This window comes from Cydia fagiglandana, chromosome 21, assembly GCF_963556715.1.
Source record: "Cydia fagiglandana chromosome 21, ilCydFagi1.1, whole genome shotgun sequence".
Lineage (NCBI taxonomy): Eukaryota > Metazoa > Arthropoda > Insecta > Lepidoptera > Tortricidae > Cydia > Cydia fagiglandana.
The window spans coordinates 6092556-6108233 of record NC_085952.1 but is presented as its reverse complement, the minus strand read 5'-3'; the positions used below and the strand labels follow the sequence as shown (position 1 = coordinate 6108233).

The window sequence follows — 15678 nt, the reverse complement described above, 5'->3', positions numbered from 1 at the left end:
ACCGCATGGCTGCGTCCCTTGGAGTGGCCGGCGTTGGCCCATCGTGTAGAGGAGCCATTAGAGGGAGTAAGTGATATTGCTATCTCATTCTATCGCATGGCTGCGTCCCTTGGAGTGGCCGGCGCTGGCCCATTGTGTACAGGAGCTTTAAGGATGAGTCACGCTAGAATGGCCCGGGCCCGGGTCCAGCCGAGGCTTCCGACACTTCGTTTTCTATAACGGGTGATCGCGTAATGCTTTCTATAGAAAACTGAAGTGTCGGACACTTAAGCCCGGACCCGGTCCGTTCTAGCGTGATTCGTCCTTTACCATACTCTAATGACTAAAGTTATATATAGCAACAGAGGAAGATGTTTTTTTAGATACTAGGGTAAATTTTGTATAATACATACGTAATAGTACATTATTGCAGAGGCCGGGAAAGGGCAATTCGTGGATGAGTTTCGATTTTCGGACGACGCGAAGCGGAGTCCGACAAAGAAGACGAATCCACGAATTGCTGTTCCTGCCGAGGCATATATAGTGCTTTTCTCCAAACATGCGAGGAAATAAGCTAAAATAATTATTATTTAAGCATCAAGCATCACTCAAATCAAACCTTCACATCCAAAATGTCAAAAACAATTTCCCTCTTTAGTTAATTTTTAAAAGTTAAAGGCACAAACTTATTCTGCCATTCAGTACCATTCAATATTCGTTCATTCAATATAATTGCGCAATATAGTTTGTCAAACCAACTTTTCAGTCAGTAAGAACCAGGAAAACTACACCCATCCTTTTCTTTTGGGTGCTAGTACTAGTGTAAGACAAAGATAGTATGATTCTCTTTGTCTATGTTTGAAATGAGAAAGTCCTTTGACAAACTATGTAAGCTTTATGAACACGGATGAGATTAAAAAAAAAAAAATCTTTGATTTTATTAAGCAGTATTCGCACGATCATACACGTGAAATGATAGCTGATCGGGTCGTGTAGAAGCGGCTCACGGCAATAATAATTGGCTGTTTGCGTTTTTTATTATTAAAAAGTAAAAAACACTACAGTAATAAGTTATTACTGTAGTGTTTTTTTACTTCCCGTCCGCTAGAACAGGACAGCGATAGTTTGATGTTTTTTAGTTAGAGTTTGACATTAACGAAGAACTTCCCGTACTATTTTTGCTACAGTAAGGTGAACATTTCCGAGCATATTGGAGAAAATGAAGTTTTTTATTATTATGTTACATGTACTGGTAGTTATTACTTAACTTAGAAAATAGCCTGAGTAATAATTATGAAAACATAGAATTAACATGAAAATAATAGAGTGCTTTTTACCAATAATAATTCGCCAAAACTCGTCCCAGTTTCTTTAAAGTAGGATTAACAATTGAATTCTTATAATTTACAACCCAAATTTTAAAAGATAATGTAGGTATTGTAATATTACATATTATACAAGCGAACTTGTATGCTTACATTATTACTCAGGTTACATTTATTTATGTATAAAAACAATAACAATGTGATATAGGATAATCAATAAGAACTAAAATAATATACAATTCTAACCAAATTTGACATAGGAGAGCAAAGCTGCGTTATACTAAGTACTAACTAAATAATAATATTAACCCATTTACCGCCACTATAGTTCGTTAATTTTTAACATTAGAAAGAACTTGAAAGAAGGTAAGCGATCTTGATTTGCCTTTTAATTGAAAAATGCTTTTTAAAAATCAATAACTAATACTTATGAAAGCAGAAGAATATAAATGATCGTATTAGATTCATAATTGTTACATATTTGATGTAACTTATTTTTAAAACGTGTTTTTCAATTAAAAGACACATCAAGATTGTTTACCTAATTTCTAATGCTAAAAAAAAAACATAGCTATTATCAAAGAGGATTTGAAATAGAGTCGGATTGTCAAAGTTAATTATGTAGCCACAGTAAATTTACTGCCATCTGTCTACAGAAGATTAAAACTGTTAGAACGCCATTTGACTTTGAACCTTATCCTTACACTGATACGTGTTAATTAGTTAAAATTTGAAATTAACGCCATCTACTCGACGTAGGCAAAAGGTATGGTGCAATCTTTTGCGAGCGATAGCGCCATAAACTTTGATGGCGTTAATTTCAATATATAACTAATTAACACATATTTGTGAATTAGGATCAAAGTCAAATGGAGTTCTAACAGTTTTAATCTTCTGTCGACAGATGGCAGTAAATGTACTGTGACTACATAATTTTCCATGACAGTAATAACTCTCTACACGGTGTAACACGAGGAAACCGAATAATTTTAACAGCGTATTCCTGATCATATTTAGAGACAAAAATGTCCTATAAACTTTTTTGAAATTCGCCTAGTTTCAGAGATAATAATAATTTAAAAATAAACAAGTTTTTGTTGTTACATAGTGTAAAAGGCCTTTTTGATGGTAATGTTGCTGCTATGGGACGTAGTCTAAATATCCTTATTGATAGATGTCAAAAAGTGACAAGTAACACTTTGCAAAAAAAGGTTTTACAAAAAAAAATAGTAAAAATCAATTTTAAGTAACAAGTTTACCAATAACATTTATTTTTTATGTACAGTCGACGTCAAAGAGATCTTTACGACTAACGTTACAAAAAATTATTTACACGACTTTATTGTCACAGCATTTAGGTCGTGTAAACATTTTTTTGTTACTTTGGCTGTAAATTTCTCTTTGACGTCGACTGTACAAATACATTAAAAAAATTGAAAAAAACATAACAAAAAATTTTTTTTTTGCGAAATTGACCTAAAGTCATATTAAATTTTTGCCTTCTTTTGACCTCAGAAATGCGTGGTTAAAATTATTCGGTTTCCTCATGTTACACCGTGTATACACTATTCTGTTTGCTATTATGATAAATTTAATGTGGGTAGATTCTAGCTAACTTGGCACCGATTTGAAGAGAAAGGGAATGTCATAATAAACGTCATATTTTCATAGAAATTTGACATTAATGATGACATTGCCACACTTTTTCGTTGCAAATGCCATGCAGAGTTATATTGGCCCGACTCTATAGGTAACATATATATTATATAATGTGACAGAGGCGGCAAAAGGTTTATAATGAGATATGTAATTATTGCTTATGACTCTTATGAGAAAATAATTCATCCCTGTGCCATATTAAAAGTAATGTACTCGTTATTACGCAAACTCGTTTTTGTATAATTTTGACCAATAATACTCATTAAATGTAAACTGTACAGCATTGTAAATTATTATAATCCGTTATGTATTATATAAAATTTTTGCAAAGGCACTATATATTTGTTTTTATGTATCTTATATATTTGTCAAAGCCCGAACACGGTTTGTTTGTAGTTCCGAAGAAAATAAAATCAAGATACAAAAGGAATGTTTTCCAGATCATTTATAATAATTGTTTTAATTAGCATCAGCCAATTTTTAGAGCCAAGTAACCAAGGCTAATTCATTGGTTAAGAAGCTCATAAGGTTAACGTACTAGTGCTCGACATGCTAATGACCAATAGATGACGCCTTGCCGTCACCTCTATTGACAATTACTTAAGTTTCAAGATGACATGTACTGGGACCGCGTCGAGCACCAGTACGTTTACTTTAATTACAAATTATTAGCAACAAAAAGCGTTCTACAGATTCTACAGCAAAAGTATGTAATTACATTACAATTTCACCCTTTGATCGCCAGACGGGCGTAGCCGACAACCTTAATACATTTGAATAAAGTTTATTCTTGTATGTTATATAAAATGGGCGGTCTTAAAAGACTTACCATTCTCTCAATACATTGATTTTAAAGGACACATACCACGAAGATGTTTTGAAAAGTGCACGTACTACAATAGTGATGTACAATACCTCTTTAACCCTTACGCCAATAACGCTATGCCCTTCGTCACAGGGCGGACACGCCATACATCAAAAATCATTTGCGTTTATATGTGTGCGCGGCACATCTGTACACGCGTCATTGTGTATGTGTGGTGTGTGGGTAAGTCGCTTTACTGAGAGGACGTCAGAAGTCCGCCAGATTCATGTCGCGGGGCGAGGTAATGCGAGTCGGGGCGGGGCGGGGCGTGGCCGTTCTGTATGATAATACTATTACTTACTCTGTGCCTCCGTGCGCGCCGCGTCTTCGCATAGCTTGTCGAAATGCACGAAGGTTGATATTAAGCTGTAGTCGCGCGCGCCATATGTCGTCTCTCGGCAGTCGAAGGGTTAAACGCTACGCCTATTGTCAATAATGCGTAAAGTTAATATTCAACTTAAATTCATATTTGAACTTTTAATTCATCCTTGTACAGTCGAAAGTTTAAATTTATGACCCATTTTGTACCTTGTCACAGTGACCATAGTATGAGGTCCCTAGCGACTTTCATATTGATTGTCACTGTGACAAGGTACGAAGTGGGTCATAAATTAATACTTTCGACCCTATTTCACACAGGTTACGAAGTAACGTAAAGTAGATAATTCTAGGGAAGTGCTAAATAATTAATCTTGTGTCTGTTGTACAGTAACTAAAATAAAAATTACACAAAAATTTTATCTTTATAAGATTCACTCCCTCATCTCAAACTATACTTCATAAAAATCAATTAGGAAAATATAACTTCGCAATTAGTTCTTCGTTGGCGATTATTATGAAACAAATGAGCTACGTTAAATTAAACCAAAAACTCGTATGGATTTTAACACATTCAATGATACAATTATTGTTTTCTAAATTGATCTTTACAAAATATTATGCCCATCACTAGTTTACTACAAACAGGACATTGTACATATAAATACGCCGAGAAATAACTTTTGCAAGCAATTTACATTTTAAACAAGTCAAAGAATAAAAAAAATATTGCCAAAGTAGGGTACATCGCCAATTACTAGCCACCCCCCAATTACTGGCCACTTAATTTGATTTCTATTTATAGGTGAACAAAGTTCATTTTAGTATATAAGGTACGAAAATCCAATTATTAGTCAGTTTTCAATTACTGGCCACCTATTCCAAAAATGAATTCTATTTACAGATAAATAAAACTCATTTTCAGTATAAGGAAAATGGCCAGTAACTGAAATTTATCCACAACCCACTCGTTCAATAACTGGCCGCCTCTTACAAAAATGAGTTCTATTCACCTATACACAGAATTCATTTTAGTATAGGTGGCCAGTAATTGAAAACTGGCTAATAATTGGCGATGTACCCTAATTTCTCAATGGGGTTAAAAACAGAAAATACAGAGGGCGCTTTAGAGAAGTGATTCCAACTGACATATATTTCCCGTTATCTGTTGTCTATAGATTTAAATAAATGTTATATTCGTGAAATTTAATGCAGCAATAAAAAAATATAATCAAGCACATATTTCAAGTTTCTAAATCAGTAAACAAAAAAAAGGCTTGTATGTATTTTCATTCGAAAAAGGATGTTGAAATATCTCACCTGTCAGTTAAAACATCACTGCAGCGCCATCTACATCGAGCTTGCCGTTTCACTCTAGGATTCACTACTGCTGTTCTAACATTCTTAACTAGACCTTAAGTCTTCACAATAAGGTTTATGATCTTATAACAGGACAATACAGCCGTTTTCTCGAGTGCTCCTGTCGCTTCTGGTACCAGGCGTAGCTCACTCCGCGATTTCGTCGCGTCGCTACAAGTACATGCGGCCCACACCAATTTTGGTGTCTAGCAGTAGTAGTTGCCGCGTACCGTTGCGGAACGGACGCCTGCTCGCGCTTGCGCCACCTAGCGGTCATATCTGATGTAATTTATTAATACTATTATTTATTTTATTCTGTGGTAACACATGATACCAAGGACAACGCAAACGATGACAATGAAGGCTATGCACGTCATCCACAGGTTTTGACGCCGGACATGGCGGGTTGTGGGGCGCCTCGAAGGTTTGGGCTGATGGGATATACAATATTAATACAGCCGTTTTCTAGAATGTTCCTGTCGCTTCTGGTACCACATGATACCAAAAACAACGCACACGATGACAATGATGGCTATGCACATCATCCACAGGTCTTGACGCCGGACATGGCGGGTTGTGGGGCGCCTCGAAGGTTTAGGCTGACGGGATGTACGGATTTCACGGTGATACGGTCACATTAATACAGCCGTTTTCTAGAATGTTCCTGCCGCTTCTGGTACCACATGATACCAAGAACAACGCACACGATGACAATGATGGCTATGCACATCATCCAGAGGAAGGTCTTGACGCCGGACATGGCGGGCTTCGGGTCGTCTATGTGTTCGCGGGGCGCCTCGAAGGTCCGCGCTGATGGGATTATGTGCGAGCGGTCCTCGTCTTTGTTTTGCTATGAATTAAAAAATGGTGTTAGGGGCTATTCATAAATTACGTCATTTTAAATCAGGGGGCAGTCTGGACATCGGATGGCAGTAGCACGACGTAGGAGGAAACGGGGATTTTAGGGGGGGGGGGGTCCAAAATCGTCAATTGTTCCTCCCTTAATTCAGTTTTTTGAGTCGTTTTACGCGTCATACGGGTAATGCATGACGTCGGCCAAATAATAGTCCTGTCACGGTCGCTATGTAAGGCCATAGAGAATTGATTGTAATACAGAGGTAAAGTCTAAGAAAAAAAAGTGGCCCTTAGTTTGACATACTAAACAGATGACGCTATACTGCGCCATCTGTTTTGCGGTCACCTGAATTGTCAAGCGTCAAATGTATATTCAAGTAGGCAAAGTATACGACCCAATGCTAGAGTCTGGCTAGTGAAAGTTGAACCTAAAAAAATCGCGGCAATTTCAAGAAATAGCAGGCGGCTCTTAGATTTTTTAAATTGACGCGCTTTTTCAGGTTCAACTTTCATTAGCCAGACTATCTCTTAAATGGCGCTGCCACAGTTTATACTTTACCGGTTTGCTCAGTATTATATGTATAGTTGTAAATATTGTAAACATAAAAGTTACCCTGCCTATGAAGCCGATGGTCCCGGGTTCGAATCCTGGTAAGGGCATTTATTTGTATGATGATACAGATATTTGTTCCTGAGTCATGGTTGTTTTCTATGTATTTAAGTATTTATATTTATATATTATATATATCGTTGTCTGGGTACCCACAACACAAGCCTTCTTGAGCTTAGCGTGGGGTTAGTCAATTTGTGTAATCATGTCCTATAATATATATAAAAAAAAAGTGTCGATATTTGTGGGTACTCACAGAATCCAACAGATCCAACTCGTACATCTTGATAGCGATGATGTCGTGGTTATCGCTCAGATCCCCCGTCGTCGCCGAAGCACCGAAGTAGTACCCGGTGGGTAGAAGCACGTTTTCCACCCTGAGGCATTCCTTCCAAGCGTTCTTGCCTTCCAAGTCGGTTGATACTGGAATAAAAAGTTTTGATATTGTAGCACAGAATAAATAATAGTACTAGGTACAGAAGATTCACTCTCTAACAAAACGCGTCTGTTACGATTAGGATAGATATGACCGCTAGGTGGCGACAGCGCCACGCGCGGCTTATGGCTAGCCACCAAAATTGGTGTGGGACGGATGTACTAGCTACCTGTTGAGTGAGCCTGTACTTTGGGTGTTAGTAGTTAGAACTACAACTAGTTGGCTAACTAGTTGTAGTTCGGTTTTTGTAAAGTGGTAAATAGATTATATCACTACACCTTAAAAAACAAAGTCCACCGCCGCGTCTTTCTGTTTGTGTGTTTGTATGTTTTTTCGCGATAAAATCACTACTGAACGGATTTTAATGTGGGTTCCACCTATCAATAGAGTGGTTCTTGAAGGTTTAGGTGTACAATTTGTTAACCCGTGCGAAGCCAGGGCGGGTCGCTAGTTATAGACTATACTAGTGGCTTTATGACCTCGTTAATCCCTGTAGCTCCACTAATTACACCATTTTGAATAAAAATCACGTATGTGCAAAGTCAAGAGCGTCGGATGAAAAATACGACCTGTAGAGCATTTTTACCAAAGTGATAAAACAACACTACATCATTGACTTTGATTCGTTCGAATCATCTTGACGAACAGTAATTACTGTTGTAAAAATAAAACCAGACAAGTGCGAGCCGGACCCGCCCATCAAGGATTCCGTACTTTTTAGTATTTGTTGTTATAGCGGCATCAGATACAGCCACGGTTAATGAGATACAGCCTGGTGACAGACATACAGTGGAGTCTTAGTAGTAGGGTCCCGTTTTTACCCTTTGGGTATGGAGCCCTAAAAATTAACATACAATCGGCGATAAAAGTTTGTTTAAATCTTTTTGTAAATCAAAAATCTTGTTGTATAGCGATCTAGCCAAATAAAAAACATACCGATAAGTGTGTCATCCTTGTAAACAATGCTGAGATGCGTGTCGTGGTTATAGTTCCGGAATTTCGCCTCGCAGCCGGCTAGTTGCGTATGCGTTCCGTCTCTATCGTGGTCGTAGTGCAAACTGCCGTTGTTCACCGTCGCCGAGATGTAGGGGTGTTGGTGCTAAAAAACACATTTTAAGTCTAATTAACCTTTAAACTCTTCCCACAGTTCTAATTAACCTTTTAACCGTTTTGAATGATTCACGGTTAGTTTCACTAGACTTATATTGACCGAGATATGAACCGTGATTACCTTTTGTATTGTTTTCGAACTCACGATATTTCGAAGCAGTTACATGCATCTTGTTTACGAGTAACTAAGCGGGTGGCTGTCAAAGTTGTCAAGGCTTGAACGTGGTAATATCGGGAGCTCGAAAACAATAAAAAAGGTAATCACCTTCGAGCAACACCGGCTTCCGACACGTCGGAAGGGAGGGGTCCAAGCGATATCTCGCCGTACAAATCTTTCTGCCATTTTTCGCGGGGGGAAAGGTGCACACAGTCGCATTTCTCACACACTTACGTACAAAATCCAATCTGTAATGACGACACAAATACATAGAAAATGACACACGTCAAAGACAAATCTTGCAAACCTCGATCTCTTTTTATGTACGGACGAGTGACTAGTGTCACAACACGCACACTAACACATTTTCGTTGAAGTATGTCATTGTATTCTGAGAGATGAGAAGTCGGATTTGTCGCTCGACCGATCCGCAATTTGTACTGAGCGAGCAAAATCGATAAATCCAACAATTACTTGAGACTAAAATATAATAATTGTATTTAAATGTAATTTAACGTATGATATGTAAAAAAATGTAAAATGTAACACTTTCTTTTTGTAAATTTGATGTCCCCGACCTCTTTTTATAACAAAAAACCGAGCAAACAGGCATTTTTGTGCAGCAGTGTTCACGCGTGCGTCTGGACTCGGTCTAGTGAAAAATCCAAGTGCAACTAGTTTTATTACCCGCGCTAGATTATTTTGACGCGCTAATCTTGTACCTCGGCAGAGGGGAAATAGTGCGAATGCCGCCTCCCTTCCGTGTTGCTCGAAGGTAATCACGGTTCATATCCCGGTCGATGTAAGTCTAGTGAACCTTTTAACCGCCATAGAATTTTTCATCGAGCGTGCTCGTGTCTGGTGGTACGAAATTACATGACGTTTTGTCTTATTTATTATTATCAGACCGCGGCGAGATGAGCCCGATTTTGTTTGTCTTATGTCTGTCTACGGCGGTTAAAAGGTTAAAAAGAAATGGTGACTAGGAAAAATGCGAGTGTTGCATCGTGAACGTAATTCAGTTCCAATAAACCAGATTAAGTGGAAGTTGGAGTTGGAAGGGGTAGACTCCGGCGGACTTTCTGTGATCAGATTGGGGAAATCCTGAAGAAAGGCCAGGTCAAGAGTACCTTAAACCGGCGAGCGTGTATGAGGAATGTTATGAAAGTGAAGGAAGCGAAAGATTATATGTATGTATGTAAACCAGATTAACAATAAGCAAATTGAGAAGTTGCCAGTCTAGGGGGAAATTTAAGGAATCGATCTACTAGTAAGACCCCGTAGTGTGGGAATAGTGTTGCGTCATTTTCGTTCTCCGTTTCCTATGGGATTTATTTTCGAGCGATTTAAATTAAACATAAAAACACACCCGTAGCACAAAATAAATAATAGTACTAGGTACAGAAGTATCACTCTCTAACAAAACGCGTCTATTACAACAGATGTGATCTCAAGGTGGCGCGAGTAGGCCTCCGTTCCGTAGCGGAGCGCGGCAACATCTACTGCTAGACACCAAAATTGGTGTGAGCCGCATGTACTTGTAGCGACGCGACGAAATCGCGGAGTGAACCACGCCTGCCCGTAGGTAACACCTACCTGCCAGTGGAGGTTATTTAAACTTACGTTGTGCGCTCCATTGTGGTTGCTATACGTGTCCAGTATAATAGCCAGACCGGTATAATAGTCCTTGCTACCGAACACGGGTCCGTACATCATTCGGTCCTTGACGTACCACAGAGCCAAGCCGTCTCCGAAAAGGTCTTTGCCACGTCCGTGGACTTTGAATTGCACTTGGAGCTCCCAATTGCGAGTGTAGCATGGCTGGAAAAATATATTGAAATTACTTTGATTATACCAACACTGTCACTGTTAGTTTATATTTATATTTATACACATGATAAATAATAAATAAATAAATATTATAGGACAATTTTACACAGATCAACCTGGCCCCTGTTTCACCAACGTGACAGGTGCGACAATTGTAAAATCGCTGTTGCTGACGTCACAGGCATCCATGGGCTACGATTACCACTTACCATCGGGCGTGCCGTATTCCTGTTTGCTACCATCATTGTATTATTAAAAAAAACTTTATTATATCGAAAAAAACAGATATTTCTCTTGCTAAGTTTATGACAATTGGGGCCTGGTCTCACAGTAAGCTCAATGCTTGTGTTGTGGGTACTAGACGACGATATATATAATATACACGTATATAATTACTTATATACATAGAAAACATCCATAACTCAGGAACAAATATTTGTGATGAACTGATGAACACACAAATAAATGCCCTTAGCAGGATTCGAACCCGGTGTTGATGATGTTACTGCAATATAAAAATCCTTAGTTGTTTATTGTATAATGTAAATGAATAAAACCTTAATTAAATATACGATTTCGTCTTTAATGTTATGCCTTTGACAAAAGTTACTTCATTGCCTAAGCACCTTCATTACTTTTAACAAAATTAACTGAAAACTAAAGTTAATTGATTGCTCTGATTAATGAAACCGTGTCAAGGGATAACCAACTTTACCATTAGTAACTAGGGTTTATTTTGCTTTAAATGTTAGTTTAGCGTTGATAAGGTAAACCTTGAGTCAGGAGAAAATTAGAGCTAGATCAAGGTTAAAAGCTAAGTAATTAGTGTGTAAAGGTGATTTAAGGTTTTATAGAGGTAACGAGGTAATAGGGCCGATGTTTTCATTACATAATTATTATGTATATTAGGTGCAATATGGGGTACTTATAAAACAAAACGGCAAAAAAAATGCGTTAGTTGTATGGGAGTATTTATTTTACAGTATTTGTATCTGTATCTGTTTTTAGTACGTATATTTGTTGTTATAGCGGCAACAGGAATACATCATCTGTGAAAATTTCATCTGCCTAGCTATCACGGTTCATGAGATACAGCCTGGTGACAAACAGACAGACAGACGGACAGTGGAGTCTGTAATAGGGTCCCGTTTTTACCCTTTGGGTACGGATCCCTAAAAACAAAATACGTAGTAGCCAGATATCTTAGTAAATTTGCGTTATAATAGAGCAAAAATAACAGTAGGTAATACTGCTTTGCACTGAGACACGGGTCTTTTTTCATTGGTACAGGCAGGATAACTATAAGCTTAGCCCCCATACATATATAAGCTTAGCTAATAGATTTGCAGCCTGCACATACCATCGCCCACACTGTTAACTGTACATCGGCAGACCTTATGCCTTTTGTAATAAGGTCCACCGATGTACAGAGTGTAAAGTATTTATTGATTGTTAACTGTGTACTGTACTCGTAAAGGTTTACAACCTTTACAGCCGTTTTTAATCTGTGACTGGCTAGTCACGATATTTAAATTTAGAATATCAGTCCGCTGTCAAATAGAACGCGGTGCGAAATTGGCATTCGTTTAGAGGCAGCCATCGAGTGTAGATATTTAATTGTAAATTAGCTGAGAAAATATATACAAGAAGAAGTGATATGCTCCCATCTAGGCCGTTCCCTTTACAGTACATAAGATGAGTGTTTCCGTTTGTACAAGGTGCTAGTCATGTTTATATATCGTAAGACAAGACAGTAAACTGGATTAGGACGGCACAGGATAGAGAGACGTGGAGAGAACTGGAGGAGGCCTATGCCAAGAAGGCAGACTAAAATACTAAAAACAATGACATTAAAATATATTTATTGAAAATTTGATAGGAAAGATATTAAAACTAATATAATGATAAATGAAATGTGAATTTATTTAAATGCAATATGTAATAATTCTATTTTGGTCAATAAAGGCTATTCTTATCTTATCTTATCAAGACAAGACAGTCAGAGAGTATTCTTATTATTCAGAGTAGTCAGCCTATAGCGATGTTTATTAATTTTATTATTTACAAAAACAACTATACAAATATGCGATCCACTTGTGTAATATAAAGCAAACAATGTGTTTATGCTTCTCACTGTTATTACTGATAACACTTTGCATGAATCTTGCCCAAAATCCATTATAGGGTTATTCGCCAGTACCTGGCCACTGTTAGTAATTGGCCACCTTAAACTAAAAATGAATTCTATTCACCTATAAACAGAATTCATTTTAGTATAAGGTTTCACTAACTGGCCAGCCTTCAATAAAAGAAAACTGTTGACTCTTGTCCTCCACAGGAATTAAATTTCAAATTGACATTCTCGCTGCAGGATATTACCACAGGGAGGAATAATTAAACATTATTTCCTATAGTCTGTCTCAGCAGGATAATTATGTTGCCATTGTGGAAATAAGTGTATGATTGTTGGTATTACAATATGTATTTACAAAACAAAACCTGATGCTATCTCGGCTTTAACCTTCAATGGTTGTACTTTTGTAATAAACAATGATGATACCTAGTGTTTTTCTGATAGCCACAGAATAAATATTATGAAAATGAAAATTATTGAGAGTGAAATTTTGTTACAATATTCTATTTTGATATTGTAATCTAACTCATTGATGGCTCTATTAGATTTGTACAGTCACCATCAGTATTATCAGAGCGGCCAAGGTGCTAAAAAATATCTATACATGCACTTTGTTCAGATATTTGTGAACCTATTGGCCGCTCCGATACATCTGACAGTGACTGTATAAAATAATAAAATTGAGTGTAGATTTTATTACTTTGTATGTTGTCATTTTTGTCGAATTAGCCATTCAGCCAATACATTTCATACAAGCCAAACAATTTGAACGCTGCCAACTACAATGTTACAAAAATCTATGCTGCCATGCCATCCTAAAATATAATTTTGCATAACAGATACGAGTACTTGGAAGACATAAATCATTACTTGTATAATTGTACGTGTTTATTTCAATGATAAGCCAGCGGCATTTCAAGCCAAAATCACCCTTATACGCATACTATAATGTCCATACAAAATCGCATGTTTATGCCCGTATTTATTACTAAACATAATGTATTACGACGCCCTTGTTCCCGCTTATCGTGGTATGCATATTTACGTTCGCGATAATACAAAAGCGTTACCTGAGTGTTCCAAATAGCCCCGGACTTAGACTGCAAATCGGGGGTTAAACGAACGTAATTCGTTGTCACTATTGTGCTACCTAAGAAGTCCCAGTAAGGCACCGACATCCCACTTCCTGAAATTAACCAATAAACGTATATTTACGCATTTATTTAATTATATTCACAAGAGCAAAGTCAATAGAGTCACAGGTCACTCACCCTGGTACGGTTTTGTGAGGGAGTGCTCCCGCCGCACGTAGTCCCGGGTATTCCATTCTGCTAGGATAGGACTAATAAATAGGGCCGCTAATACGTATTGTGTTAGCTGGAAATTTATTTGTTGCATTTTTCTAGTCTAATCCAGCGAAATCAGCTAACTCACTAGAATATGTCAAACTCATGAACTGACGGATGGCACTGGCAGCCGCATACTGATGTTGCCAGAATACTATGTAAAAATCTCCCAAGGCCACCCCGACCAAAACCTGTGGCCTGTGGCCTATTTTATAAAGCTACAAGTTACAATTTACAAGCGGAAGTCTCGTTCTAACACATAGGGTTAGAAAGAGACTTCCGCTTGTAAATTGTAACTTGTAGCTTTATAAAATAGGCCACTGACCGTCACCGAATTAATATACTCTGGCACACTCACTTTGTCAGTAGATAAAGACGGCAAATTAAAAAAATTTGGTAGGTACGAAGATTTCACTTCCCATAGAAAATTTGAATTTTCACCTTTTTCTACTGATAAATAATATGCAAGAGTGATAGAGAGAATAGATAACGACATTTCGATTTTTTTGTTTCGCGGCAGGCCATATGTCAATGTGGTTTGTTTACTGTATGTACAAAGGTGCCACCTACGCAGAGCTTTGCCTAATATTCCCTATTGAATGTAGTAAAAACATTAAAAAAACATCACATGGAATAAAATCCACTTTACCTAAAAAATATCAAGCAATGGTAGAAAATATTTTATTGTTGTGGTAACATTCTTGTTGACGTCAAATGTCAAGTGTTGTCAGCTCTTGTCGATCAAGCAGGCAACACGGGAAAGAATACAGTGCCCTCTGTAGTCTATTTACCAAAACTAACAATAGCATGTTGACCATACTGTCGATGTAGTACAGCTAGATTTCACTAGATGTCGCTGTAATACCAAATTTTCTTTGTATTCTTCATTGAATTTTTATTAATTTGGTTTTAATCCATACTAAATTTTGCGGTGGGGAACTAAAAATATGTGAGGTGAGACTGTGACAAGGACAAACAATAATAGCGCTTTCGCTGCTACACCTACTGAAAGATACATAAGACTATCCCGTTCTGTCAGTTATTCCCACCACTCATGCCAATCCAGTTCAATATTAGACTCATGATCAGCTTCCAGGCTTCCAGGGATATACCTATTTATATAACTGAGTATATAAATACCTACGATTAATAATGGCGTTGATGCGCTTTTACATAAATAATATATAGTTTATTTATTTATTTATTTATTGAACACAATGTAAGCTTACAGTTACAGACCAAATCACTTACACGCTAGAAAAACAGATACATTGTCAAAATAGTAACAATTAAAAACATACAAAAATATAAAATCATGCGCGTAATGGGATAGTTATATTATGTCTGAGCCAAGTTTGAGCCATGGACATATATATTACTTCGTAAGGACGCGGCTAACGAGCACTAAAAAGGGGGCCGCTACATGGGTGTGATATTTGCATTTATCACACCCCGGCGCTCAGTCGTGTGGCGAATTGCGCAGTAGAAAGTTGTCACGCAGCATAACACAAAAATGCCTTATTGCGTTGTAAAAGGGTGCAAAAACCATTATAGGAAGTATAAGAAAAAAAATGGGACCTCATATATCATCGGTAAGTAATTTCCAATTAGGTTTATTTATTGTTTAAAACCAATTTTAAACGATAATTTTATTTCATTCTCACGCGCAACTGATGTTCGCTCGTACGTCATAGC

At 37.4% G+C, this 15678-nt stretch overlaps 2 protein-coding genes across 3 annotated transcripts in view; one reads left to right on the top strand and one right to left on the bottom strand.

The window, feature by feature from the left end:
* Positions 1 to 15678, top strand: part of LOC134675243 (transmembrane protein 216-like) — a 489019-nt gene that overhangs the window by 39629 nt on the left and 433712 nt on the right. The window lies entirely within an intron of this gene.
* Positions 461 to 14121, bottom strand: LOC134675207 (vesicular integral-membrane protein VIP36). Of its 2 annotated transcripts, XR_010099704.1 has the most exons (7): positions 13909 to 14121; positions 13708 to 13823; positions 10297 to 10494; positions 8343 to 8505; positions 7227 to 7393; positions 1872 to 6355; positions 461 to 1626 (listed from the first exon to the last, which is right to left on the bottom strand). XR_010099704.1 is itself a non-coding variant. In XM_063533417.1 (6 exons), the coding sequence occupies exons 1-6, from the start codon at positions 14033 to 14035 to the stop codon at positions 6143 to 6145; spliced, it is 984 nt and encodes a 327-aa protein (XP_063389487.1). In that variant the 5' UTR covers positions 14036 to 14121; the 3' UTR covers positions 461 to 6142. The 2 variants fall into 2 exon arrangements, 1 of the variants encoding a protein (XP_063389487.1); XM_063533417.1 differs by having other exon boundaries at positions 461 to 6355.